This window comes from Macrotis lagotis, chromosome X, assembly GCF_037893015.1.
Source record: "Macrotis lagotis isolate mMagLag1 chromosome X, bilby.v1.9.chrom.fasta, whole genome shotgun sequence".
Lineage (NCBI taxonomy): Eukaryota > Metazoa > Chordata > Mammalia > Peramelemorphia > Peramelidae > Macrotis > Macrotis lagotis.
In genome coordinates this window covers 311,898,828-311,924,686 of record NC_133666.1, presented here as the reverse complement: position 1 = coordinate 311,924,686, position 25,859 = coordinate 311,898,828, and the positions used below count along the sequence as shown (strand labels likewise).

Genomic DNA, 25,859 nt, shown 5'->3' with positions numbered 1-25,859 from the left:
AGAGGGGAGAAAGGGGATAAAGAAGGTAACAAAAATGCAATTTCAGTGGTATAGGAAACTTCAAATGAGGAAAGTACCACTACAACTATAGATTAGCACTTGCTGAACAACTTTAGGTCTTAAGAGTTGCCTGAAGCACTGCTGTAATTGGTATTAATTTATGTTGATTTAGACCTGTTGGTCATCCTTTGCCCAAACTGCATCCATGCCACTAACTCACAAAGAAGCAGTCCTTTCTCCTGGTCAAGACCAGTTCTTCTACATATGCATCCCTTTAAATCTTATCTTCTATCTTCTCCAAAAGATGACATCCTTAATCATTGCCCTTTCTTTCTAATCTTTGCCCTCTTCAAACAACCTATTCCTTCTTTACTAAGTTCAAATATGTCTGAGTCTCTTCTTTCCTTCCTTAGACCTTTCCATACCCTCAAGCTATAATCCTTCATCTTTTTCCTTTCTTAATTCCTTGAAAACATTGTTTCCCCTTCATTGCCTCTAATCCTCTACAATTAATCCTTCACATTTTAGCATTCATCTTCAACACTCAAATAAAAGTACTCTCTCCAAAGTTACTAATAATATATTGTCAAATCTCATGATTTTTTCCCTTAGTTCAAAACCCTCCCCTGCTTTGGTTTGCATTTGATACTTCGGACTAATCTCTCCTAACTTCTCTTGGATTCTCTGCTCCCTGGGGTTTTATGATGCAATTCTGTTCTACTTCTTATATCTGACAACTTCTCAGTGATCTTTAACAGCAAAATCATTCACATCAACAGGGAGTGTTTCCCATGCTCTCTCTTGGGCCATCTCTCTTCTTCCTCTACACTCTCTTGGCAACCTCATCAGTTACCAGAGGTTTAACTATCATTACTATGTAGATGCTATTGGATCTACAAATTCAAATCTGATTTCTTCCCCCTAAGCATCAGTCCCATTATCACCAATGCCTATTGAATATTTCAAAATAAATGTCCTAGATACATCTTAAACAACATCACCAAAACTGAACTCACCATCTTTGCCTCTAAACTTTCCCCTCTTCCAAACTTTCTTATTTCTAAGGCATCCCCATCTTTCCAGTGTCTCAGGTTCATATTTCATTATTCTCTATTCTCCTTCACCCCATGTATTTAATCAATTGTCAAATTTTGTCTTTTCTTCCTAAATATATCTTACATTTGATCTCTTCTCTTCACTTACTACCACCTTAGTTCAAACTCTTGTCACCTTTTACTTAGATTACTACAACAACCTTCTAAATAGTAAATCCTGCCTCAAGTCTCTGACCATTCTGATTCATTCTACATTTGCTGTCAGTGATTTTCTGGCAATATCATTCCCACCATTCCCAAATTCAATAAATTCCAGTGGTTATCTTTTGCCTATGAAAATATTTTTTAAAATCTCCTCCGTTTAGGTTTTAAAGCCCTATACAACCTAACTTCCAATTTACCTTTCTAACCTCACTGGACATTATTCACACATACACTGTACTTAAGTCCTACCAAACTGGCTGCTTCTCACTTAACAAGTCTTTATCTCCTTTCTCTATACCTTTGCAATGACCACTCTCCTTTTGTGTTCCACTTTATACAGTCTTTCTCAGCCTTTAAGATGCAGCTCAATATCTTTTGCATAAATCTTTCCCTAGTATTCTAGAACTGCTAGAGCTCTCTTTCTAGCTACCTTATATTTAATTACTTTGTATATTTATTAACTTTCTATAAGAATATACATATATGTATGCATATAAATATATATATATATATATAAATCTAAATGTATATGTGCATATATATGTATTTATATGTATTTATGCATGTGAACTATATACTTTCTACCTTCCCCATTTGGAATATAAGTGTATTGAGAACAGAAATTGCTTCATTCTTTGAACTTTTCTCCCCCACGCCCAGCACAATGCCTCACAAAAATGAAGGTTTAATAAATACTTCACGATTGACTGGGGAAAAAAATCATCTTTTATTACTAGTTACCTCAAAATGACAACAAAATTTTCCATTTCTTAACAAACATTCAAAAATTACTGAATCTTGAGAGTTACCCAAGAGCTTAAATAATAAATTATCCAGACTATAACAGAAACCATTTAATAAAAATACCTCAAGTTTTATAATGTTAGTCATAATATTCTGGGATCTAAAATACATTTAGAACTATACTTTGCTAAGTACCACTGGCTTCTTCTTTTTGAGCAAGAGTCTTGCTTCATACTACCAAGATTCCCTGAAAGAGTCATAAATAAGAAGGCAGAAGACTCATTTAATAGTACCAGTGCTGCTACCAGCTACCTATGTGACTTTTGCAACTATTTGATCTTACTAAGTCTAGTTTCTTCATCTTTATAACAGAGACAGAGGGAAGCTAGATGGCACAGTGGATAAGAGCACTGGCCCTGGAATCAAGAGGACCTGAGTTCAAATCTGATCTCAGACACGTAATAACTACCTAGCTAGGTGACCTTGGGCAAGTCACTTAACCCCCATTACCTTGCAAAAAAATAAAAATAAAGTAATAACAGAGATAATAATGTATCTTATTAACTACACAGAGTCACTGAGAGTATCAAGTAAGATAAATTATTAAGGAAAATATAAAATATTGCCCAGTGTAAAATAAAAGATTAGAAAACAAAATCTTTGCTAAAAAGACTTGTCCGCAATATATCAGAGAACAGAATTGAGCTCCCATTTGTCTACTCTCATCACCAATTATTCTCTCAAAATAACATCTTGAACATCTTCTAAATTCTTAAAAGAGATGAAAAATCTTCCATAAGGTTCCATAGGATAAAGGTCAGGTATTTTCTGGTCAGATGAGATTTCAATGTCAATTGGTTCATTCTGGTCAATGAGATTTCCAAAAAAGTGATTATATGGAGAATGATATTAAGCAAACTCCAACCCTCCATGGTTTTGAAGAAGTTCATGATACTCACCTGACAAAGGATCTGTAAAATCCAACTGTGCTGACAAACTGCTGGGTATAGAATGGGACTCAAGTTTTACTTGAATCCAAAGACTGAGAGCTTCTTGAAATTCATGATGGATACGTTCCATGTTCAAATATTCTATCCACAAATCCTGGAAATGAACCACAATACAACTTTAACTTTGGAAGACAAATTACTATATCTTTATAAATTAAAAAACCTATCATATTAAAATATACATAAGTCCATCAGTTTAAATAAAGTAAACTCCTTAAAAAAAAAAAATCTCACTCGAAAATGAGCAGAACCAGAAAAACACTCTACACCCTAACAGCAACATGGGAGCGATGATCAACCTTGATGGACTTGCTCATTCCATCAGTGCAACAATCAGGGACAATTTGGGACTGTCTACAATGGAGAATACCATCTGTATCCAGATAAAGAACTGTAGAGTTTGAATAAAGACCAAGGACTATTACCTTTAATTTAGGGGAAAAAAAAACAAAACCTGATATCTTATTGCCTGATCTTGCTATCTCTTATACTTTATGTTTCCTCCTCAAGGATATGATTTCTCTCTCATCACATTCAATTTGGATCAATGTGTACCATGGAAACAATGTAAAGATTGACAAATTGCTTTCTGTGGGGAGTGGGGGGAGGGAAATAAGATTAGGGGAAAATGTGTAAAACTCAAAATAAATAAAATCTTTAAGACAAAAAAAAAACTCACTCTCAACTCCTAACACTGAAAATGGTCATATTTAAAATTTCCACCTATCAAAAACTTCAGAAACAGAACATCTCTCCTGCAGCACACTAAATCATTTTATTTTTTTAAAGGAAAAATGTAATAACATTCTCTACTCACTGCAGATGGTAGTACCAGGATGTTTTAGAAATAAAATCAATCTAGGCCCTAATTCCTAGGAAAAAATGGAACTAACAACAAATGTCTGCCATAGCAATATTTGTTCACGTGAACCATGAAAATAAATGTAATGAGACAGTATCATACAGTGGAATGAGTAGATCTTGAATTTGATTACATGGGCTTTAATCTCCACCTTTGTGGTCTCCATTGTGACTGTAAGCAGGTTAGCTATCTTCCCTGGGTCTAATTTCCTCATCTATAAAACAAAGGGAGTGAACTCAAAAAATCAGAAATCCAAGAAGTTCCTACATCCTTTGGATTTTTCCAATTCTCAGTTAAAAATATTCTCCTAGAATCTTTTAAGTCTTTAAAACCATTCCCAAGATGCACAAAGTATGCTAAACTCAAGACCAAATAGCTGGATCCTTGTAGGCAACACATTGACTTGGAAAACTAGAAATTAACATTAGTCTTATATTTTCAATTCTAAAATATTTCCCAATTACATTTTAGTCTAGTTTGGGCTACCCTCAGGAATTTTTCAGGCCACAAGCAAGCATCCTCTGCTCAAGACTAATCTGATTTATATCTTTAAAGAGGCACTGCAAAGTATAATCCTCAACTATAGTTTTAATTCAATATAAAAGTACACTATTTATGTTAGTGTTCTAACCCCTCACTAACAAATTCCTAAACCTATAGATGATATCTCTTTGAAGTCATATTATCAACATATTTACATTGAATAAGAATATCCCTATATGCAAATAAATAGAGCTATTAAGAATAAGTAGTGTTGACAAAGCAAGAGGCATTTATTATCACTACTAGAACAGTTGGAGCACAAGAACTATAGCAAGGGGCGCGGCTAGGTGGCGCAGCGGATAAAGCACTGGGCCAGCCCTGGAGTCAGGAGAACCTGGGTTCAAATCCGGTCTCAGACACTTAATAACTACCTAGCTGTGGGGCCTTGGGCAAGCCACTTAACCCCATTTACCTTGCAAAAACCTAACAAAAAAAGAACTATAGCAAGACCCAAGCATTCAAACCCAGGTAGAGAGCAGTTACAAGGAAAGCAGTTCAATCTTACAGAAACTGTATACCAAGAGAGCCCTCAGTTACAAGGAAAGCAGTTCAATCCTACAGAAACTGTATACCAAGAGAGCCCTCAAAGTAAGGTGAAAACTAGACCAAGAATTGAGCCCAGTATGTGGAGAATGACAAGAAATCCAATGAGATCAAACACTACTTCTGATATGGAAAAGCTCAACAAAAGTCCAGCTTGGACCAAGTGTAAAAGACAGGTGGAACTAGATTTTTCAAGTAATCAGAGAAAAAAACCTGAGCTTGGTAGAAACTACAAAGAAGCATAACAAATGAGAGAACAATAGGACTTAACTTACTAAACTAAATTAAATTGAGATCTATACCTATACCATATAACATTCATCAAATCAGAGTCTGTACTCTTATAAATCCACTTATAAAGCACTATTAACATTACTCAAGTTCACTGGATGTAAAATTATGTTACTAAGTGAAAACTTACTATAAGAAAAGGGGGGCTAATCAAAAAAACGCCTTAAATGGGTTCATGAGCTCATGAAATACAGAAAATGTTCCTAATCCTCCAGGGAGATCACAGTTAAAATCATCAGTTCTTCAAAGGGAAACATTCTATTACTGGAATGTTAGCTGAAATGCAAAAAAGTATATTGTGGATCACAGGCAAAATCCACAAAAACTAAGACCATTCAAGTCCCATGGTAACACTTAACAAGTAACATTTATATTTGGATCAATACATTTATTTATTCCCATGGTAACAAATTCAAATCATTGTTATATATCTTAAAAGGTAAATAAAATATTGTAATAATATCACCTGTTGATTATGCATAATCTTTGCTAGTCTGTGTGTATCATACTGCTTTGGCAGAGAAGGAATATAGGTGTCTCCTTTCTGAAAGTTCTCATCTTCTAGCCACAGTATAAATACATTGAAGAGCCTAAAAAATTCAAAAAGAAAAAGAGAAAAAGGATGGGCAAAATGCATTACAACTCCTTTTACACAGAAACTATATTTTATCTAGTAAATAAAACAAAAGGAAGGAATCTGACTCCTGGAGATAATAATTCACTAATTTTTTTTTAATTTTCATTATGCCTATTTCTCTCTCTGTATAGGGACTATCTATAACCATCTAAAAATAAAGCTAGGCAAAAAATGAAGAATAAAGGTCATCATGAAGTAAATCTTAGCATGAGAATTCAAACTTTTTCTTTCTTAGGTAATCAGTAACACTGAGTGAACCTAGAAAAATAAAAATACAACATGAAAATATATGTACCTCATCTCTATTCCAGGATAAATGCTGAAAATCATTTAAAACAGATTATCTGGTAAATTTTTCTATTATATCTTATCAGTCCTTCCCTCCCAAAAAAAGCTAGCTAAAAAAGAATTATAATTGCAACTTAAGTATAAATGTGTGAATTCTTTTTTTCCTAAGTGGGTATGACAAAAAAATTTTAATTTACTGTTTTAAAAGTTTTAAGTGGTATTTTATGAAAAGATATAAATTACTTAATTTGAAGAAGACTTCATTAGAAAATCATTGTTAGGGGCAGCTAGATGGCACAGTGAATAAAGCACTGGCCCTGGAGTCAGGAGGACCCAAGTCCAAATTCAGCCTCAGACATTAATTACCTAGCTGTGTGACCTTGGGCAAATCATTAACCCTATTGCCTTGCCAAAAAAAAAAATTGTTAGTAAGAATACATTGTTAGAGAAGTAGTTTATGATATATAAATTAGCTAAATAAGCTCCTGTATTTAAAAGAAAATGGAGGGAATGGTGTTATTCTTTTCTATAAAAATTAAAGTTTAAAATTACTTCCTTCTGATTATGACAGGAACATAGGGCTTCCACACCCAATATTACCACACAGCACTTCTAGCTTCTGACATAAAGAAATAGAAGGAATTGTAATCAATTAATAATCATTTATTAATCCCCTACTTAAGGGATACAAAGAAAAAAATACATCAGTCCCTGCCTTTGTACATTCCACAGGCAGGAAAGATCATTTGTATACATATGTGAGTTAATATAATATCTATATACAAGCTAATTTTTTTCAGGAAGAAATTAACAGCTAAAGGAAACAGAAAAGGATTCATGTAGAAAGTGTTGATAGTTTTAAAAGATGTTGGGGATTCTAAGAAATAGAGATGTAGAAGGAATGCATAATAGCCATATAAAACAGCTAGTAAAAAGGTACAGAAAGGGGAGATGGAGTGTTATGTGTAAAGAACAAGGCCAGTCTGAATGGATCACAGAATACATTAAGAAGAGGAATGCATAATAGGGCTGAAAAAAATAAATTGGTACCAAATTGTGAAAGATATTAAATATGTGTCTGTCAAGTTCCTTATAATAAAAAGGAAAACATAAAGAGAAGTGATGAAAAGCAAATATCAGATTTCATAACTTAGAGATCACTGGAAATTGTAGAAAACAGCTGAAAGGCAGATTGTAAAGAATTTAGAAGTAGAAAAAGAAGTAGCAGAAGCAGCAGGAATAGAGTTGCTTCTTTTTTCTTACCAACTGTATCTAACTGAAAGCGCAATACTAGCTACTCATAGCCTCTATTCCCTAGTGATCAGCACAGGGAACTTTAGATGGAACCATTAACAACTCCCTCCTTGGGCAACTTGATAGCCCCTCCACCACCAGGCGCCACCATATTTAGACCTGACTACCACAGACATGCATCAATCCCACTGCATGCCTTAATTCCTGAGCTCAAAGACATGCTTGAAAGGATGGGAGGATCAGGTGAGAGTTTTTTAAGCACAGGCAAAACTTAAGTGTGTCTGTAGACAGAAAAAAAAATCAGAAATAGCAGGAGAGTGAAGATTAAAGAAAGTAGGGGAATGACTGTGGGGACAATCAGATAAAAGAGACAGAAAGGGATGAGATCAAGGATGTATTTAAAGAGGTTGGCCTTGGCAAGAGTTGTGCTACTTCATTATCAGAGATTAAGATAAAGAAGTAAAGAATAAGGAATAATGTCAAAGCCTTGTGAGATTTGCAGAAGCAGAGGAAATTCATGAAAAGGGCATCTTTTTTCTCAACAAAGAATGAAGTGACATCCTAAGAGATCCTGAGAGAATGACATCCTGAAAGAATGGCAGAGGGGTTGGTATGAGAAATGAAGATACAAGGAAAGGAGCAGAATATGCACAATATGCATTTTTTAAAAAATATGAAGTTTAAGAAAAACACTAAAGTCTTCATTTTTAATGAGCTTAGGGAACCTGCAGCAAAAAGGTTATCAATTGCTGAAACTTGAAAAGTTATCTATGGTTAGATAAGAGTAAAGCTACAGAGTTTAAGGTCAAAGCTAGCCTAAAGTCCTAGAGCTATGTACAAGTGTTGGGAAAATTGAGACTTAAAGATGAAATTTATGTTGGGTTAAAGAGAACATTCTAATCAATGTATAATGTATATAAGATTTGGGTAACCTTAAAAATTACAAAGAAAAAATTATTGATTAGTGAGATACATATGATTTTTATAAATCTCAAGGTTTCCTCTACTAGGTGGCACAATGAATAGAGAGCCCTGACCTTGGAGTCAGGAGAATGGTAGTTCAAATCTGATCTCAGGCACTTGACTCTTACTAGCTGTGTTACCCTGGGCAAGTCACTTAATCCTGATTGCCTCACATCCAGGGCCATCTTCAGTTGTCCTGATTCATATCTGGTCACTGGACCCAAATGGCACAGGAGAAGAAAGTGAGGCTGGTGACCTAGCACAGCACCCCCTCACTCAAATCTAATTCATGTGCTTATGACATTACCTCCCTGATGTCATGGTCTTCTTCAAAAGTAAAGGACAAGGGCATGGCTAGGTGGCACAGTGGATAAAGCACCAGCCCTGGAGTCAGGAGTACCTGAATTCCAATCTGACCTCAGATACTTAATAATTACCTAGCTGTGTGGAATAACCCCATTTGCCTTGCAAAAATCCTAAAAAAAAAAAAAAAAAAAAAAAAGTAAAGGGCAAAACATTATTATTCCAAAAGACCTAAAAGCTTAATGTTTAACCACTTTAATAGCAAAGTATTTTCTTTTTAAAAAGGGCAAAAGACCATGCTAACTTTTTAAATACATTTAAAGTTTATATCATGGTTGCTGCACATGACTGCCATCCAATACTTAAGGTACAGGTTCAATTTTTTAAATGTGAATAAATTTTTTTGAAGTTGAAATTCCAGAAGTAAAGTAACCAAGTGACAACAAATGCTATAATAAGGCTAAGATACAAAAATGATCAAGCATTCATATAGGTCGGTCCAAATGAACTGATTTAAATTCAATTCACAGTCTCCCAGTACATGATCAAGGTGGCATGATCTTCTGCCAGACCTCAACAAATACCTGACTGCTGCTACTTTCCACAGTCAACCTAACAGCAATAAAATAAAGACGCCCCACAATATACAATGGATGCTATGGCATCCTTGATATTAAAAAAAAAAACAAAAAAACATTGGCTTGTACTGTTGAATGGGCTTTACCTCACGAGTTCTGTATGCAGCTCTGGGGAAGTCAGATAGCCTGAGGGGCAGGCACTGTTTTCAGCTGGCCCTTCACCGCCATCTGCTGGAACTCGGAGAGCTTTACTGGCAGCATGATGGAAGTCAGCTACTTCAACCAGTCGTTTCTTCATTTCTTTTAATAGATTAATGTGGGCTGGACTTTGAAAAAATCGTCTTCCTATACAACCATCTACAGGAAATCTTGAAAAGAAATTAAATAGGGTTCTATAAGCTACTTAACAAATCATTCCTTTTACTCAAAATCAAAGGGTGTGCACTCATTAGAGCTATCAAAGATTAAGGTGCATTCAGAAAACTGACATGCCCTACAATTATCTATAGATTTAAGAAGTATTTTAGCAATCATGGCTATACAAAAAATGAGTCCTAAATATCCAACTTGGTTGTCATAAGGAAGAAATAAGATGAAACTTTTTAAAAATACTTTTTAAAAAATATAAATGCTACACCAATTCAAAGTATTATCTTCATCTTTATACCAAATCCTCGAGTGGTAGGGTCAATAAAATCCAAAATAGTTATATGTTCTCTGTAGTAAGGATATGTTTGTGATTTGAGATCTTTAAAATTACAAATGCTATCCTAGTCAATAAATTGACACTTCTTACTAAAAACTAAAAATTTCTTATCAGAAACTGAAAATTTTATTAGAAACTATTAAAAAAATTCTAATTCCTTAAAGCAAAGTCTCCATTGTCCACTCACAAAAAGAACATGGTTTATTCCCATTGGCACTGTTCAAACCAGAGATTAAAAAGTCCGTAAAATATCTGGATATTTATTTTTTAATTTCTAGGGATTCAAGAGCATTGAATGCGGTGGTAAGAATATGGTGGGAAAGCTCATTCTTATTATTTCTGTTTAAATTACAAAAATCTCTTAATTATAGACTATAAAGTATTACTTGGGCTAAAATAAGATCATAATTTTGGAAAAAAGATTGCTTTTTCAATAGTCTTGATAAAAATAGCAAGTCAAAATACTGAAACTGAAATAAGCATAGGTGTAGGAATAAATAATATTTCATATTTGATCATTTATCAACTGGGGAATGATTTGGATTTTCATAAATTTGACTCAATTGCCTACAATATTTTGGAAATGAATCCTCTGCTGTAAAATTTCGTTCTGCTTTACTTCTCACCTTGATTGCACTGGTTTTGTGCAATACCTTTTTAATTTAACATAAATCAAAATTAATGTAATCAAAATTACCAATTTTGCATTTCAAAATGTTCTCTATCTTGTCAGGTCATAAATTATTCACTTCTCCACAGAAATGACAAGTAAGCTATTCTTTGCTTTCCTAATATGCATTTGGTTTCACACTTTATGACTGCATCATGTACACATTTGATATAGAATGTGAGATGCTGTTCTATGCCTTGTTTCTGCCATACTATTTTAGTTTCCCCAACAGTTTTTGAAAAATAGTGAGTTCTTATTCCAGAAGCTGGACACTTTCGGTTTATCAAACAGTAAATTACTACAGACATCTACTAGTATGTTTTGTGTGTAACTAATCTATTCCACTGATCTACTACTCTATTTCTTGGCCAATATCAAATAGTTTTAAAGACTGTTGCTTTGGGGGAAGCTAGGTGGTGTAGTGGACAGAACACCAGCCCTGGAGTCAGGAGGACCTGAGTTCAAATCTGGTCTCAGTCACTTAATAATCAGTTTGCTGTGTGACCTTGGGCAAGTCACTTAACCCCACTGCCTTGCAAAAACAAAACAAAAAAAAGATTGCACTTTATAATATAGTTTCAGATCTGGTACAGTTAGGCCACCTTCCTTTCTATTTTTTTTAATCCCTTTGATATTCTTGACCTTTTGTTCTTCCAAATTAATTGTTACTATTTTTCTAGCTCTACAAAATAATTTTTAGCAGTTTGATTGCTATAGTATTGAACAAATAGATTAATTTAGTTACAGTGATCATTTTCTGTTATATTAGGCTTGGTCTACTCAAAAACAAATGATATTTTTCTAATTGGTTAGATCTAACTTTATTTGTATGAAAGTGTTCTATAATTATGTTCATATAGTTTCTGAGTTTGTCTTGACAATTAAACTCCCAAATATTTTAGATAGTCTACAGTTACATTTTTAAATGGAATTCTCTTTCTGTCTCTTGCTGCTGAGCTTTATTAATAAAATATAGAAATGTGAATGATTCATGTGGGTTTATTTTATATCCTGCAACATTGTTAAAGATAGAGATTAAAGTTTTTTAACTGATTCTCTAGGATTCTCTAAGTATATCATATCATCTGCAAAAAGTGATAGTTTTGGGGTGGCTAGATGGCATAGTGGATAAAGCACCGGCCTTGGAGTCAGGAGTACCTGGGTTCAAATCCGGTCTCAGACACTTAATAATTACCTAGCTGTGTGGCCTTGGGCAAGCCACTTAACCCCATTTGCCTTGCAAAAACCGAAAAAGGAAAAAGAAAAAAAATGATAGTTTTGCCTCCTCACTGTCTATTCTGATTCCTTTTTCTTCTCTTATTGCTAAAAACTAAAATTTTCTAATAACAGTTGTGACAAAGGACATCCTTGGTTCACCCCTAATCTTACTGGGAAAGCTTCTAGCTTATCCCCATTACAGATATATACTACTAATTTAAGGAAACTTCTATTTATTCCTCTGCTCTCTAGTATTTTTAATAGAAATGGGTGTTGCATTTTATCAAAAGTTTTTTTCAGCATTTATTGAGATAATCACATTGTTTGGCTGGTTTTCCTATTGATATGGTCAATTTTGCTAATAGTTTTTCTAACATTGAATCAGTCCTACACAGCTGACATAAATCCCACTTAGTCATAGTGTATTCTCCTGGTGATAAGTTGCTGTAATTTCTTTGCTAGAGTTTTATTTAAAGTTTTTAACATCAACATTCATTAGGAAAGTTGGTCTATAATTTTCTTTCCTTGTTTTGGTTATCTTCCTGGTTTGTTACCAATATCATATTTCTGTCATAAAAGGAATTTGGAAGGACTCCTTCACCTATCTTTCCAAAGAGTTTATGTAGTATTGAAATTAATTGTTCTTTAAATATTTGGTGGAATTTACTTATAAATCCAGCTGACCCCTAGGGAGTTCACTGATGACTTGTTCAATTTCTTTTTCTAAAATGAGGTTAATTAGGGGCAGCTAAGTGGCTCAGTGGATAAAGCACTGGCCCTAGAAACAGAAGGACCTGAGTTCAAGTCCAGCCTAAGACACTTTGTTCTTTAGTTGTGTGGTCTTGGGCAAGTCACTTAACTCCATTGCCTTGCAAAAGCTAAAAAACATATTAATAAATAAAAAAATAAAATGGGGTTAAATATTTTACTTTCTCTTCTGTTAATTTGGGCGATTTATATTTTCACACATATTCATCTCACTTAGATTGCCAGATTTACTGGCATACGATGGGCAAAAGAGCTCCTAATCTTTTCTTTAATTTCTTCTTCACTGGTGGTAAACTCACTCTTTTCAGTTTTGATACTGATAATTTGATTTTTTTTCAAGTCAAATTAACCAAAGTTTATCTATTTGAATGGCTTTTTCATAGAACCACCTTTAAGCTTTATTTATTAGTTCAATAGTTTTCTTACATTCAGTTTTATTAATCTCTCCTTTGAGTTTCAGAAATAATAATTAGGTTTTAATTGGGGATTTTTAATTTGTTCTTTTTCCAGTTTTTTAAATTACATGTCCTAGTCATTGATGTGCTCTTTCTCTATTTTATTCATGTAAGCATTTAGAGATTTAAAATTTCCCCTAAGTACTAGCTTGGTTGCATTCCATAAGTTTTTGTATGCTACCTCATTTTGGGCATTTTTTTTGATGAGCTCTTGACTGTTTCTGTAATTTGCTGTTTGAACAATTCATTCTTCAGGATTAGATTATTCAGTTTCAATTAAATTTTTTTTTTTAGGTTTTTGCAAGGCAAATGGGGTTAAGTGGCTTGCCCAAGGCCACACAGCTAGGTAATTATTAAGTGTTTTGAGACTGCATTTGAACCCAGGTACTCCTGACTCCAGGGCCGGTGCTTTATCCACTGCGCCACCTAGCCGCCCCTTCAATTAATTTTTAATCTATTTTTCCATGGACCTTTATCTTTTTTAATTTTTATGCATCATGATCTGAAAAGGATATATTTAATGTTTCTGCCTTTCTGTTATGTCCTAATACATGTTCAGTTTTTGTGTAGGTGCTATATACTGCTGAGAAAAAGGTATATTTTTTTCTATTCCCATTCAATTTTTTCCAAAGGTCTATCATATTAAGCTTTTCTAAAAATTGTATTTACCTTCTTAACTTCTATCCTGTTTATTTTATGGTTAAATTTAACTAATTTTAAGAGGGGGAGGTTGAAGTCCCCCCACTAACATAGTTTTGCTTTCTATGTCTTCTTGCAACTCACTTAACTTCTCTTCTAAGAATAAGGATGCTACAGTATGACTAATATGTAAATATGTTAAACATAGTTATACATCTGATATATGAACAATATCTGATTATTTGCTATTAAGGGAAAGGAAAGAGAAAAAGATGGAAGAGGGAAAAATGTGAAACTCAAAATCTTACCCCCCAAAATGAGGGGGCAACTAGGTGGCACACTGGATAAAACACCGGCCCTGGAGTCAGGAGGACTGGAGTTCAAATCTGGTTTCAGACACTTAATAACTGCCTAGCTGTGTGACCTTGGGCAAGTCACTTAACCCCACTGCCTTAAATAAAATTTAATACACACACACACACACACACACACACACACACACACACACACACGCGCGCGCGCTTCACTGTGGTTAGGGGCCTCATAGCTGACATTCTCTAACACTGGTTTTACTGAGCCCAGATAACATGACTTTGGTTGCTGATCTATGCTGTGACTAAAAAGCTCCTAGTGATTTGCCTGGATCCTACTTGCTGAGCAGTGCTCCCCTTAAACACAAATGTGACACCTTTCCAGGTGCATTATAACTGGATATGAAAATGAGTCATTGGATCTCTATCTTCCAAATTTTAAATAATTGGCAAGTATTTTTGTCTTGGCCTTTTAACACAGGATATGACTTTTTATCACAACAAGTTCCCTTAAGGAAAAGAATCATCAATATGACTTGTTTTTATCAGGATAATGCCTATTGGTATATTTTTAACTGCTTTAAAAGAGAGATCCATTCTTCAACTGGAATTTTTGTTCATTCCAAACATGGCCAAAGCAAAATAGAAAATTTTGTGGCAAATTACTTTTTGGACACATGAAGTTTTAAAATGCTTTTTCAGTACATTTGTTTATATTATTTTTGAGGTTTTGTTTACAACTTAGGTGGCATCCATCAACAAATCTGTATTATATTTGGACCCTTGTTCTTATAAAAGGTATTGTGATAATGGCTTAGGATCATAAAGCATAATTTTTGCTCTTTAGAGACCCTTCTAGTTTTTCCAAAATATCAGACCTCTATTAAATAGGCTTCCCTGTTACAGTATCTCTGGTTTTTGCTTGCTCAATTTTTTTTTCCTTGAGTTTTGTTTCTCTAGCTGTATATCTCCAAGACCAGCCTTTGCAGGATGCAGGCCAGTTTTGCCAGCCTATCATTCCCTAGGCCCTGCCTCAATGAAATCCTCATTGTAATGCATTCATCTCCAAATGGACTCTGAAAGGCCCAGAAGAATTTGGGTCCTGAATAATTTTGAGGGGAAGAATGAAGTAGGAAAAGATAGAGAATTTTGATTGTAACAGAAACAAAACTTGTAATCTTAAAGGCTGTTAAATTTTGTCAAATTGGGTGGAGATCCCCATTCTTGAGATGTAAATACACTACCATTGATTCATTGTTTAATATAAAATTTGTATCCTGATCTCCTTAGGCTTCAACCTCTACCTAATTCCAGATACAGTAAGGGAAAGGGAATCCACCTTTTGCCCCCTGGATAAGGGACAAGACCATAAAAATCTGGGTTGGATCTCCACTCAACACCAGTCTTCTCTTGACTCCCTGGTCCAGTCAGCTCTGCTTGACTGCTCTATTGTCTCTGTCTCTCTTTACCTACCATTTTCTTATGTGTTGTGACTTCTTTTAATAAATTTTTATTTTCTTTCCAAAAAAAAAAAAAAAACAGTACAGATAAGAACTATTTAATAGAGGAAAAACTATAATTAAGAAGAAAAGTAATCATTAAATAAATAAATTCTAACTCACTTAGAAGAATACAATGTGGGGAAAATATGCACAGAAATTTATTCCAAGCAACAAGTACCTTACCCATACTGAGGTCCTGGTCGATGAAGATAAAGGAGAAAGAATTTCTGCCAAATAAGTGGCAAGAGAGGATGATCAGAAGGTGTAACCAAAGCCTGATGAGCCCAACGATAAATCAGCAGTCTCTGAAGTGATGGCACAATAGGAAGCTTCAACTGTGCCTGCGCTTTCTACAGAAGAGAAAAAAAAAAAAGTTTATTTTCAACAATTTATAAATTTAATTCAATCCACCACTACCATAAAGTTCTAAGAAACTTAAGACACAATAGTAAAGTCCTACAAAATATCAATAGACTAGCTAAGTATATCATTTTCTGTTTACTTTGACAAACAACAAGATACTTTTATATTAAAACACTTGTAAACCTCCACTACTGCTAGAATGCATACTTGCTCCAAATCTAGGATTTGATAGTATTTTTAAAAACAGATAATAAGGAGATATTTCCACTAAAAAGAAGTGGAACAATTTGGAAATCTAAGTTTCAGTGTCAAATCATCCTCAAACTTTGGAAATATAGAAGTTCTGAAGAGACTTCTAAAAGTTAGAAGTTTCTTAAAAATCTTGGTACCCTACAGCAAAAGTAAGGACTACCAGTTGAAGATTTTTAACATTCAAAAACTGGCACTACAATAAGAGTCAAATCTGGCCCACTCCCATTTTTTTACATAGCCTATTTCTGTAAATACACAAACCATGAATGAATTTTTGCAATTTTAAATACAATAAAACTTTATTTAAAAATTTTAAAATGAAAAAACCTTTCTCCCCTTCAGTTGCAAAACTATGAGCCATACTTGCTAACCTATCTTAATCATGACATTCCAAGCACGTAATCAGTGCTGTCTCAAAATATTTAAAATATGGTTTTCATTTTTAAAGACCTGGCATAAGTGACATCTATAGCTCTTAAATAAACCATGCTTTTGTTATGCTCTCCAAACACTTATGCTCCTTAAAAAGTACAAAAATTAAAGAAGTATCTATCCCAAAAAAGTTCAGTCAATCTCTATTTCAAACACATGAAATGATTGCTTTTTGCACCTTAAGAGCTTGCTCAGGAGTGAAAGTAGAATTAATGACCAGTTCCCCTTCAACAACTCTACGAAGTTGAGAATCTTCTTCAAAGATAGACTCCATATTCAGTACAATCCATGCAAACCAAACCTGAAATCATAGCAAATAGAGGCAATGAAATGAGAGCAGCTTTTTCTAAAGAGTGAATATGGTTGTTAGTAAATAAATCAAAAGTATTCCATTAATTTATGCTAATTTTTTAAAATTCTTTATTTTTTTCCACTTAATCAAAAATTACTGATTGAAGATTTATGGTATAAAAGAACTACAACAACATTTTTTTTTGAATCTTTAAATTCAGTAAGCTTGAGTCAGAAAATAAGATATAAATAAAAAGTGAAAAAATCAAATTAAAAACAAGAGATGTGATTTCTGGAGAACAATGGACAATCACAGCCTCATAAGTCTTACATGAAAATTGAGGTTATTACAAGAGAAATGAGCATGCATGTAGAATCCAAAGAGTTCACAATCCATACAAAAATTTGTATATTTATAATAGTACAACAAAGGAAGGAAGAAACAAAAATCTCCACTTAAAGGGGGACAACATGGGAGGAGGAAAGATACAGTAAAAGTTCAAAAAGGACAAAATTCCTCCTGAACAAGAGGGAGGAGCGAAACAATGACAAAAATCCCATTCTTTCCCCTTGGGAACCACTAGTCCCTGAAGAAATGACAGATCTGCTTATCTAGAATGGTTGCAGCTACAATTACTAAATCTAGTGAATACTGAACTGGCCCCTCTCTTGACTCTCTAGGACACACAATAAGCTCAGTTTGCAATTAAAACAACAAATTATGTTAGCTCAGGAGGGACTTTGTCCTTGACATCCTCAGGGCCTCCTACATACTTAGTATGTACTCCAGTGTTCCTGTACAATATGGAAAATTCAAAAAGATAAGTTCAAGGCACCTCTTAAAATTTCTTAACATGGTTCATGTAAACAAGATAGGAAACTAGATATTTTCTCTAATCTTCATGACCTCTCAAACATCTCCATAACAAAAACTATGCACCAAAGATAAAGCAACTTTGGTTGGTCTAGAATAGCTAATATCCAAAAAGCTTTAAAAATTAAAAAAAGAGAAGTAATACAAATTGACCCTAAGTTCTCTGAGCACCCTTCTCTACCTCTCATGTTACCAGAAGCAAGGTTGCACTAGCACACAAACAACAAAACCCATTCTTGGGGCAGCTAGGTGGTACAGTATATAAAGCACCAGTCCTAGAGTCAAGAAGACCCAAGTATCAATCTGGCCTCAGACACTTAATAATTACCTAGCTGTGTGAACTTGGGGCAAGTCACTTAACCGAAATGACTTGCAAAAGCAAAACAAAACCAAAAAAAATCCCATTCTTACACTGCTGTCCCCATCCTCTCTTTTCCCAATGTAGAAATTTTTTCAGGCCTTAACAGTCAACTTAGCCATAGCACTTCAGAAGCAAAAGTTTGTAGGGAGTTTCAAACCAGAATCATCAGAACTTCAAAACACTAAAGTACTGATGCCAAAGAAAAAAAGACTGAACTGCTGGTGTCAGGCCAAACAACTGGAAAACAGAGTGAGATATACACCGTGCATATAGGAAAGGGTGTGGGAGGAAAGAAAACTTGGGGAGGGGAGAAGAACAGAGATGCAGCACTCCACCAAGAGAGAAGTAAGAAGGACAACATCCAGTTGGTGCCATTTCTGACATCCAAAATCACTTGGAGAAAAGATCCTAGCTGATAAAGTAGGAATTATAAGAAGAAGCTGAGATGCTCCGAGATCCAGCCATGGAGAAAATTACAATCAAAGAGGGAGGGATTCAGGAAGTAAGTGATATGGGAAATGTGAGTCAGGGAGTAGAGAAAGACTAAAAACATCAAAGATTTCAGGAAGAAAGTCCAAAGACCCCAGCACATAAATAGGTAAATCAATATGAAAAACAGTAACAACAGAAAGAAATATGTCCTTCAGATCTAGTAAATGATCTATGAATAAATATTACAAAACAAAGGAAATGGGTCCAACTCTTAATGACACAGAGGACCTGGTCAATTTTGAGAACTTAGAAAAATTATATGTTATTCCTGAGAGGATTAAAAAAAATTAGAATTATGTGAGCAAAATTTACATCCCCCACAGTAAAAATCAATGGAATAGAAAAACTTTACAATGACAAGTCTTTACAAAAAACAAGAGAAAATAGATTTGGAATGCAAATACATATGCGAAAGGCAATTTAAAAGAACAGAAGCATAGGACAATAAATAAAAGAAAATATGCAGGGCAGCTAGATGGTGTAATGGATAGAGCACTGGCCTTGGAGTCAGGAGGCCCTGAGTTCAAATCCAATCTCAGACACATAATAATTACCTAGTAGTGTGACCTTGGGTAAGTCACTTAATCCCACTGTCTTATTAAAAAAACTAAAAAAAAGAAAATATGCTTATCACATAAGATGCAGAAACAACCTAAAAATCAAAGGTCTTCTAGAAAAATATAAAGAAGACAAAAAAAAACCCTTAATATCAAAATAAAGCAAATAACAGAAGAGAACCATCAAGAACTTCTAAACATAAAAAAAAAATGAAATTCCAATTGAAAGAATTCACAGATGCCCTCCAGGAAAAACAAACCAACCCAAGGTTGCAAACTTGAAGACATATTGTGGTTAAATTTAACAGTTCAATTCAGAAACAACAAATTCAAGAAGCAATCAAGATAAAGATCTTCAAATAAAAAGGAAAGAGCATCTGAAAAATACAAGACTTTACCATACCTACTAGAAAAAAGAGGAGGGATTGGAATGTACTCCAAAGAGCAAAGGAATTCTGGAGTGCAAGCCAGGTTGTCCTATCTTGCAAATCTGAACTGAATCATAAAGACAAAAAAAATGGACTTTCAATAATAAAGAAGACATCGAAACATTTTTAGAAAGAAAATCAGAAGGGCAGCTAGGTGGTACAGTGGATAAAGGAGCTACCCTGGAATCAGGAGGACCCAAGTTCAAATCCAGACTCAGACTCAGACACTTAATCATTACCTAGCTGTGTAACCTTGGGCAAGCCACTTAACCCCATTGCCTTAATTAAATAAATTAATTTTAAAAAATGAATATTTGCTTTCCCAAATAATATAAATGCAGAAGTAAATGAACGTAGAAGGCAAAAACACAAGAGTGATAATAAAAAGACAAGTAATAAACTTATTTCTAAGTCTTCTAAGGAGGAAGTTGAAGATAAAAATATGTAAGGGGATTCAGGAGTTTAACACTCTGACTACAGGTTAGGTAAGATCTGGATTTGCAGAGGGAACAGAAAGGGCATTCCAGGTAAGAAAAAAGAGTGAAATGAGGAAAAGTACAAAACAATCAAGAGAGTTTATTATTATTATTATTATTATTATTGTTGTTGTTGTTATTGTTGTTGTTGGTTATTATTATTATTATTATTATTATTATTATTATTATTATTATTATAATAATCACAGGCATTGAAACACATCATCATATGAATTATAAAGTCCTTGTCTCACTTCAACACCAGACCCATTTAAAATATGCCATGCTGCCTTCAGTAAACAGAACAGAGCAGCTAGAGATGAAGGTGTGTTTTTTCACATTGTGGAATCTTGTGCTAAAACTAAAAGACCTTGAGAATTTATTTTTCCCCTAATTCAAAGTAGCATTACTTTTCAACCAGTTTGTCCCATACAAAGGCAAATGTCAACCTGCTTTGACAAATTCCTAACTGGCTAGTTTGTCTTAAGTTTATTATTTTTTAAGCCCGAACATTTTAAATAACCACTATTTACAGCCTTCACCATATGGCCTCAACTTCATTTTCAGTCTTCTTAAATATTACTTTCCTTTTTTCCTATCCAACAATATAATCAAATCAGCCTTACTGCCCTTGCTCAAGTGTATGTAGAAAAGGGGGTGAGAGGTACCTCTTATCTTCATACCTTGGTAAAGGCTATGCCCTCATTTTTTTGCCTTTACCACTTAAACTCTCTAGTTTCTTTCAGAGATCACTTCAAAAACCTTATTTCAACATAAGGCATTTCTTGATATTTCCAGCTGCTAGTGTCTCTAACTCCAAATTACTTTGTGTTTATTTGTATATATTGAATACCTATATGTGTGATATTATTCAAAACTACAGAACATAAGCCCCCCAAGGTCAGGAACTATTTCACTTATGTCTTTCTAAATTCAATGCCTACCATGATTCTTGGTCCATGATATATGCTTAATAAATGCTTGTTAATTGACTTTAACAGAAAAATGAAATAAAAAAAGATTTTGAGAATTTTTCAAACATATTAAGTCACTAAACACATGTAACTTAGATGCAATTTTATTTTATGCCAGTAAATCTAACTTAAGGAGCAAAAATATCAATGACTTCCTGCTTCTCTTTTACCTTCAGAGAAATTATTTTTATAATTTTTTTTTGTTCTGGTTTTTGGGTCAGATCTGTAATTTCTCTGGTGTACAGAAATTCTCTCTTTCAATATGTATCAATAGTTCATTTGTTGTGAGAGTTTTCATTGGGAAAACCTGGTATTATATTCAATAAAAGCTTGTTAATTAATCATATCACATAATGTTAACAGAAGCCACAAATGTTCTTAATTAGCCTTGTTCCTTTCCTGTTTAAGTATTCTGATTTTCCTTCCTCTTCATTTTGATCAGTTTAACTAAAATTTTATCAATTTTGACTATTTTGAAAAAGAAACCTGTTTTTTTGCTTACCAATTCTATATTCTTTTCATTTGACATTTAATCTATTTCTCCTTTAATCTTCAAAAATTACTTTTATGCTAATTTTGAACTTATCTGTTGATTTTCTAAATTTTTTTTTAAGTTTTGCAAGGCAATGGGGTTAAGTGGCTTGCTCAAGGCCACACGGCTAGGTAATTATTAAGAGTCTGAAGCCAGATTTGAACTCAGGTACTCCTGACTCCAAAGCCAGTGCTCTATCCACTGTGCCACCTAGCGACCCAATTTTCTAGATTTTTAACTAGGATACTCTAATGACTAGAGATCTGTCTTTAAAGTCAGGAAGGCTTGAGTTACCTCTGACATATAGGACTATCTGAGCATAGCCAAATTGTTTAATATCTCAAGGTTCTAGGCAACTCTAAGACCTCAAGTGGCAGAGGAAATGTTGACCTGCCTCTTCATCCAGAGATTCCTATGCTAGGGAAAACATAGGTTCAGTCCCTATCCTTATCCCCATTTATCAAAAAAGGACGAAATAGTGAAAATTACTCTATCCTGCTCCAGGATTTAAAAACTAGATCTTGAAGAACTGAATTCATTTAAACTACTTCAGACTTCCATGAAAATCATCTTTGTATATTAAGAAGGCATTGAAAATATACTATTAAGCAGACACAGTTGAACAAATTCCAGATATCAACCTCAAGTCTTAAGACTGGAACTTAGTAGGCTTTAGTTCTTTTACTTGACAACTTCTGAAACATTCAACAAGCCACAAAATCTTTTCATACCCATCCCAGTAACTGAGATATTATCAAAGTATGTAAAAAAGTAAAATGCTGAGTTCTTTTTTCTAAGGTCATTTAATTTTTAAAAGGTATTAAGTATGTTCTGTTGGTCATTTCTATGAGTTCTCCATGGACAGATTTCCCACCTGACTGGGAGCAGCAGCTCCCTCAATGAAAGATGGGGTCACATTGCCAGCCACAATCCAGTTCATCAAAGAAGAGAGCAGGCTCCGATCACAGTGATAACCTAAAGCATTCTTCAGTCAGAAAAACAAAAGAGAAAAGTTGAGAAGACAAAAGGAAGATTTTTACCACCTCCCACTACAATCTCTACTTAATATAAGGCTCTAAAGAAAGCTACCAAGAAAAAATATATGTCCTAAGACTTAAAGATATTACAGAATGACCTAAGGAAATTTAATGAGTTTTTCTTTTAAAACATCATTTTTTTTAACTTATCCTATGATTTATGGTAAGAGAATATTTGCAGGCATTAAATCTGTGTTCTTTCAATCTAATGGATGCAATCAGTAGAAGGTGAACATGAAGTAGATCTCAGAGATGCTGGAAACATTTATAGAACAATCTAAAAGTCTGAAATGTAATCAACAATCATAGACAACAAATATAAAAACAATTGTTTTTACCTTGTGTTGCTGGTAAAGTAGTTTCTGTACACAATCTTCCTGTACATATTGGAAAGCTGCCTTGCATAAATGGTCCATCAAGTAAAGAATGGGCTGTTCTCGGTACCAAAATTGTTGACTTATGAGGGCCTGGACCCAAAATTCTAGAACAGCAACAGGTCCCACTTCATTTGGTTTAGTACTTACAGAAATGTGTACCTGTGGGAAAAAGTTCCAATCGATCTGAAATGAAGTTAACTATCATCCCACCTCCCATTTCTTAGCATTCTTAAAAGCATCAAAAAAAATATTTCCTACCTCCACTACTAAATTTGAAACTGTTGTAATGCCTCCATGGTATACCAATATCCATGGAAGAAACTAAACTGTAATAGTGCTAAACTGCATATTAAATATAACTAGACCTTTTATGATAGGACCAGAAGACAAACACATGTCTCAAGATGATGATGCCCCATGGCAAGGACTATATCCATTTCCTGACCTGGATCATGCTGCTGAGAAGCTTCACATTTTCTCCATAGTTGGTTCCTGTCAAATGCTGGGTCACTTTGTGGGTAACTTGCTGGGTCATTCCTTGAGGAATACCACTATCCAAGTGCAAAAATAAGTGGAGGTATGATAAAAACCTATGTATCAAATGGAGAAATACATTAGACATTCAAAGAAAGTTTAGGAATCAAAGAAATTGTAATGATTAACAGCTAGCAAATCAGCAGGGAATGGGGAAAAATTGGACCAATTCTTAAGAATCGAATCAGAATAAAATTACATGGAGAATAAAAGAACAAGAAGAGGGGGAAAATTAAGAAGTGGAAACAAAATTCCTTTGAGTTGCCTTGTACAAAGCAGAATAGTCCACATCATTCACACATTTAAGGTTTACAAGTAACTTTAAGGATTTAAATCACTTTCTTTTAAAAAACACTTTCAAATATAAGTTCATAAGAAGTTAACAATAAACAATTTTCAATAGTCCTTTCCTGAATATGAACATCCACAAGCCAATACACATTAAAGTATACAGTCTACAAAATATGAATGCAAAGAACTTGCTTGAAAAATAGTTAATCCTTTTTATTTTATAAAATTAAATATTACTCCTTAACAAACTTTAGACCCAAATGAGCAAAGTGTAATAAGTCAAAAAGATTCTTATCACCCTCAAAATTTTACAAGAAAAATATTTTAGGAAAAAATCACAAATATCTATTGAAAATGCCTAGTAATTCTATTTTAAGTCCATAACTTTGATATGGTGATCTAATCTCCATCTATAACTTACAATCAAGACCTTCCTTCACTTGTCACCAAACTATTATTTAAGCTTATCTTATATATTGCTTTTCATCCAGTCCATTGCTCTAACTAAACTGCTCGATTACTTAGTATCCCTCAAACATATTCTTTTCTTTTCTACCACTACCTCCATTTTCTCCACCAATCTAGACCCCATGCATTCTCATCAACCCCACTTCTCCTATGATATTGTCCTTAATCTCACATTAACTCCTACCCCAACTGGTTCTTCTCCCTTCTTTGCATTCCCTCTACATTTAGAAATTCCATATAAGTATACTTTTGCAGTTATATTTCATCATTATTTTTTATATGTTTTACATATTTCACACAAAACTAGAGTCCCATTATTTGCTTCCCTTTTTATTCCTCAGTAGTTAATTTAATAGCACACACCCCCAAAAGAATATACTGAAGATATTTAAGATAAATGCTAACCCTTAAGGTGCTTGGTTGCTACTCTGATAACTCCTTTGCTAATTGCTATCTTCATTCTAACCAGTAAAGTTGTTCTCTCTAGTGCCAGACTTTGGACAATATATAATTCTTTTTTTTTTAACCTTTTTTTACTTTTTTTTTAAATTTAAGGCAAAGGGGTTAAGTGACTTGTCCAAGGTCACACAGCTAGGCAATTAAGTGTCTGAGGTCACATTTGAACTCAGGTACTCCTGACTCCAGGGTCAGTGCTCTATCCACTGCGCCACCTAGCTTCCCCGCCAGAGCTCTATCCACTGGACAATATATATTCTTAAACCTAGTATAAAAAAATTAAGACAATTCTTAAGCCCTTAGCAGATATACTACTTATAGGCCTAAATACTAATGCAAGGAAGCAGCCAGTTTTGCTCCACACAGAAAAAATAATTGCTAAAACATTATCACCTACATTTTGTTTGGACAAAACAAAACAAATTTCCATAAGCACATATGACAAATTCACACAGCACAGACTATACTTACAGTTCATTCTTCAAAAGGTAATACTGGCAAGGGTAAAACATGGGCAAAATCTTATCCAGAACATGAACCACTGTTCGCAGATGCCTAGAATGGATCAGTATCCCCAACAATGGGATGCCTTCTGCACAAAATTTCTCGATGCTACCAAGAGAAAAAAAAAAGGCAATATGGTTCTAGGTATAAAATGCTAAGACTATAATAAGTTTTTGTACTAAACACATTTCAGGTCTTAATCATAGTACTTTGCTGCTACAGTAAAGAGTAAGTTGGATAAGATTCAGAAAGATAACAATCTCCTGCAAGAGACAGAGTCTATAGAAGACTCTTTCTCTAGATTGTCACCTGATCTAACTAAAAGATATTCCAAAAATCAGCCATATCTCAGGTTCATATCAATCCTCCCTTGATCAGGGACCCAGAAATCACATATGTAGTTCAGGCACAGTAGTTCCTTATTCCTGTTTTCAATCTAGAAATCGGTAATGCAGCTAAATTGTTATGTTCAGTTAAAACATCAGGCAACTGTGGTGTAATAGTAGATAGAATGCTATGTCTGGAGTCAAAAGACCAAAGCTGACCTCAGATAGTGACTAGTTGGGTGATCTTGGACAAGTCACTTTGTGCTGTTGGCCTCAATTTCATCATCTGT

General features: G+C 34.1%; 1 protein-coding gene across 3 annotated transcripts in view; it reads right to left on the bottom strand.

The window, feature by feature from the left end:
* EPG5 (ectopic P-granules 5 autophagy tethering factor) overlaps window positions 1-25,859 on the bottom strand; it is a 140,212-nt gene that overhangs the window by 66,640 nt on the left and 47,713 nt on the right. For 2 of the 3 annotated variants that reach the window (XM_074201647.1, XM_074201648.1), the window contains exons 17-25: window positions 25,211-25,351; window positions 23,436-23,580; window positions 22,952-23,149; window positions 22,451-22,561; window positions 16,770-16,892; window positions 15,728-15,894; window positions 9,422-9,643; window positions 5,719-5,842; window positions 2,963-3,107 (exon numbers count right to left, since the gene is read on the bottom strand). In XM_074201647.1, coding sequence (XP_074057748.1) covers window positions 2,963-3,107; window positions 5,719-5,842; window positions 9,422-9,643; window positions 15,728-15,894; window positions 16,770-16,892; window positions 22,451-22,561; window positions 22,952-23,149; window positions 23,436-23,580; window positions 25,211-25,351 — 1,376 coding nt within the window. The remainder of the gene's footprint in view (window positions 1-2,962; window positions 3,108-5,718; window positions 5,843-9,421; window positions 9,644-15,727; window positions 15,895-16,769; window positions 16,893-22,450; window positions 22,562-22,951; window positions 23,150-23,435; window positions 23,581-25,210; window positions 25,352-25,859) is intronic. The other variant, XM_074201649.1, reaches the window with a different exon arrangement.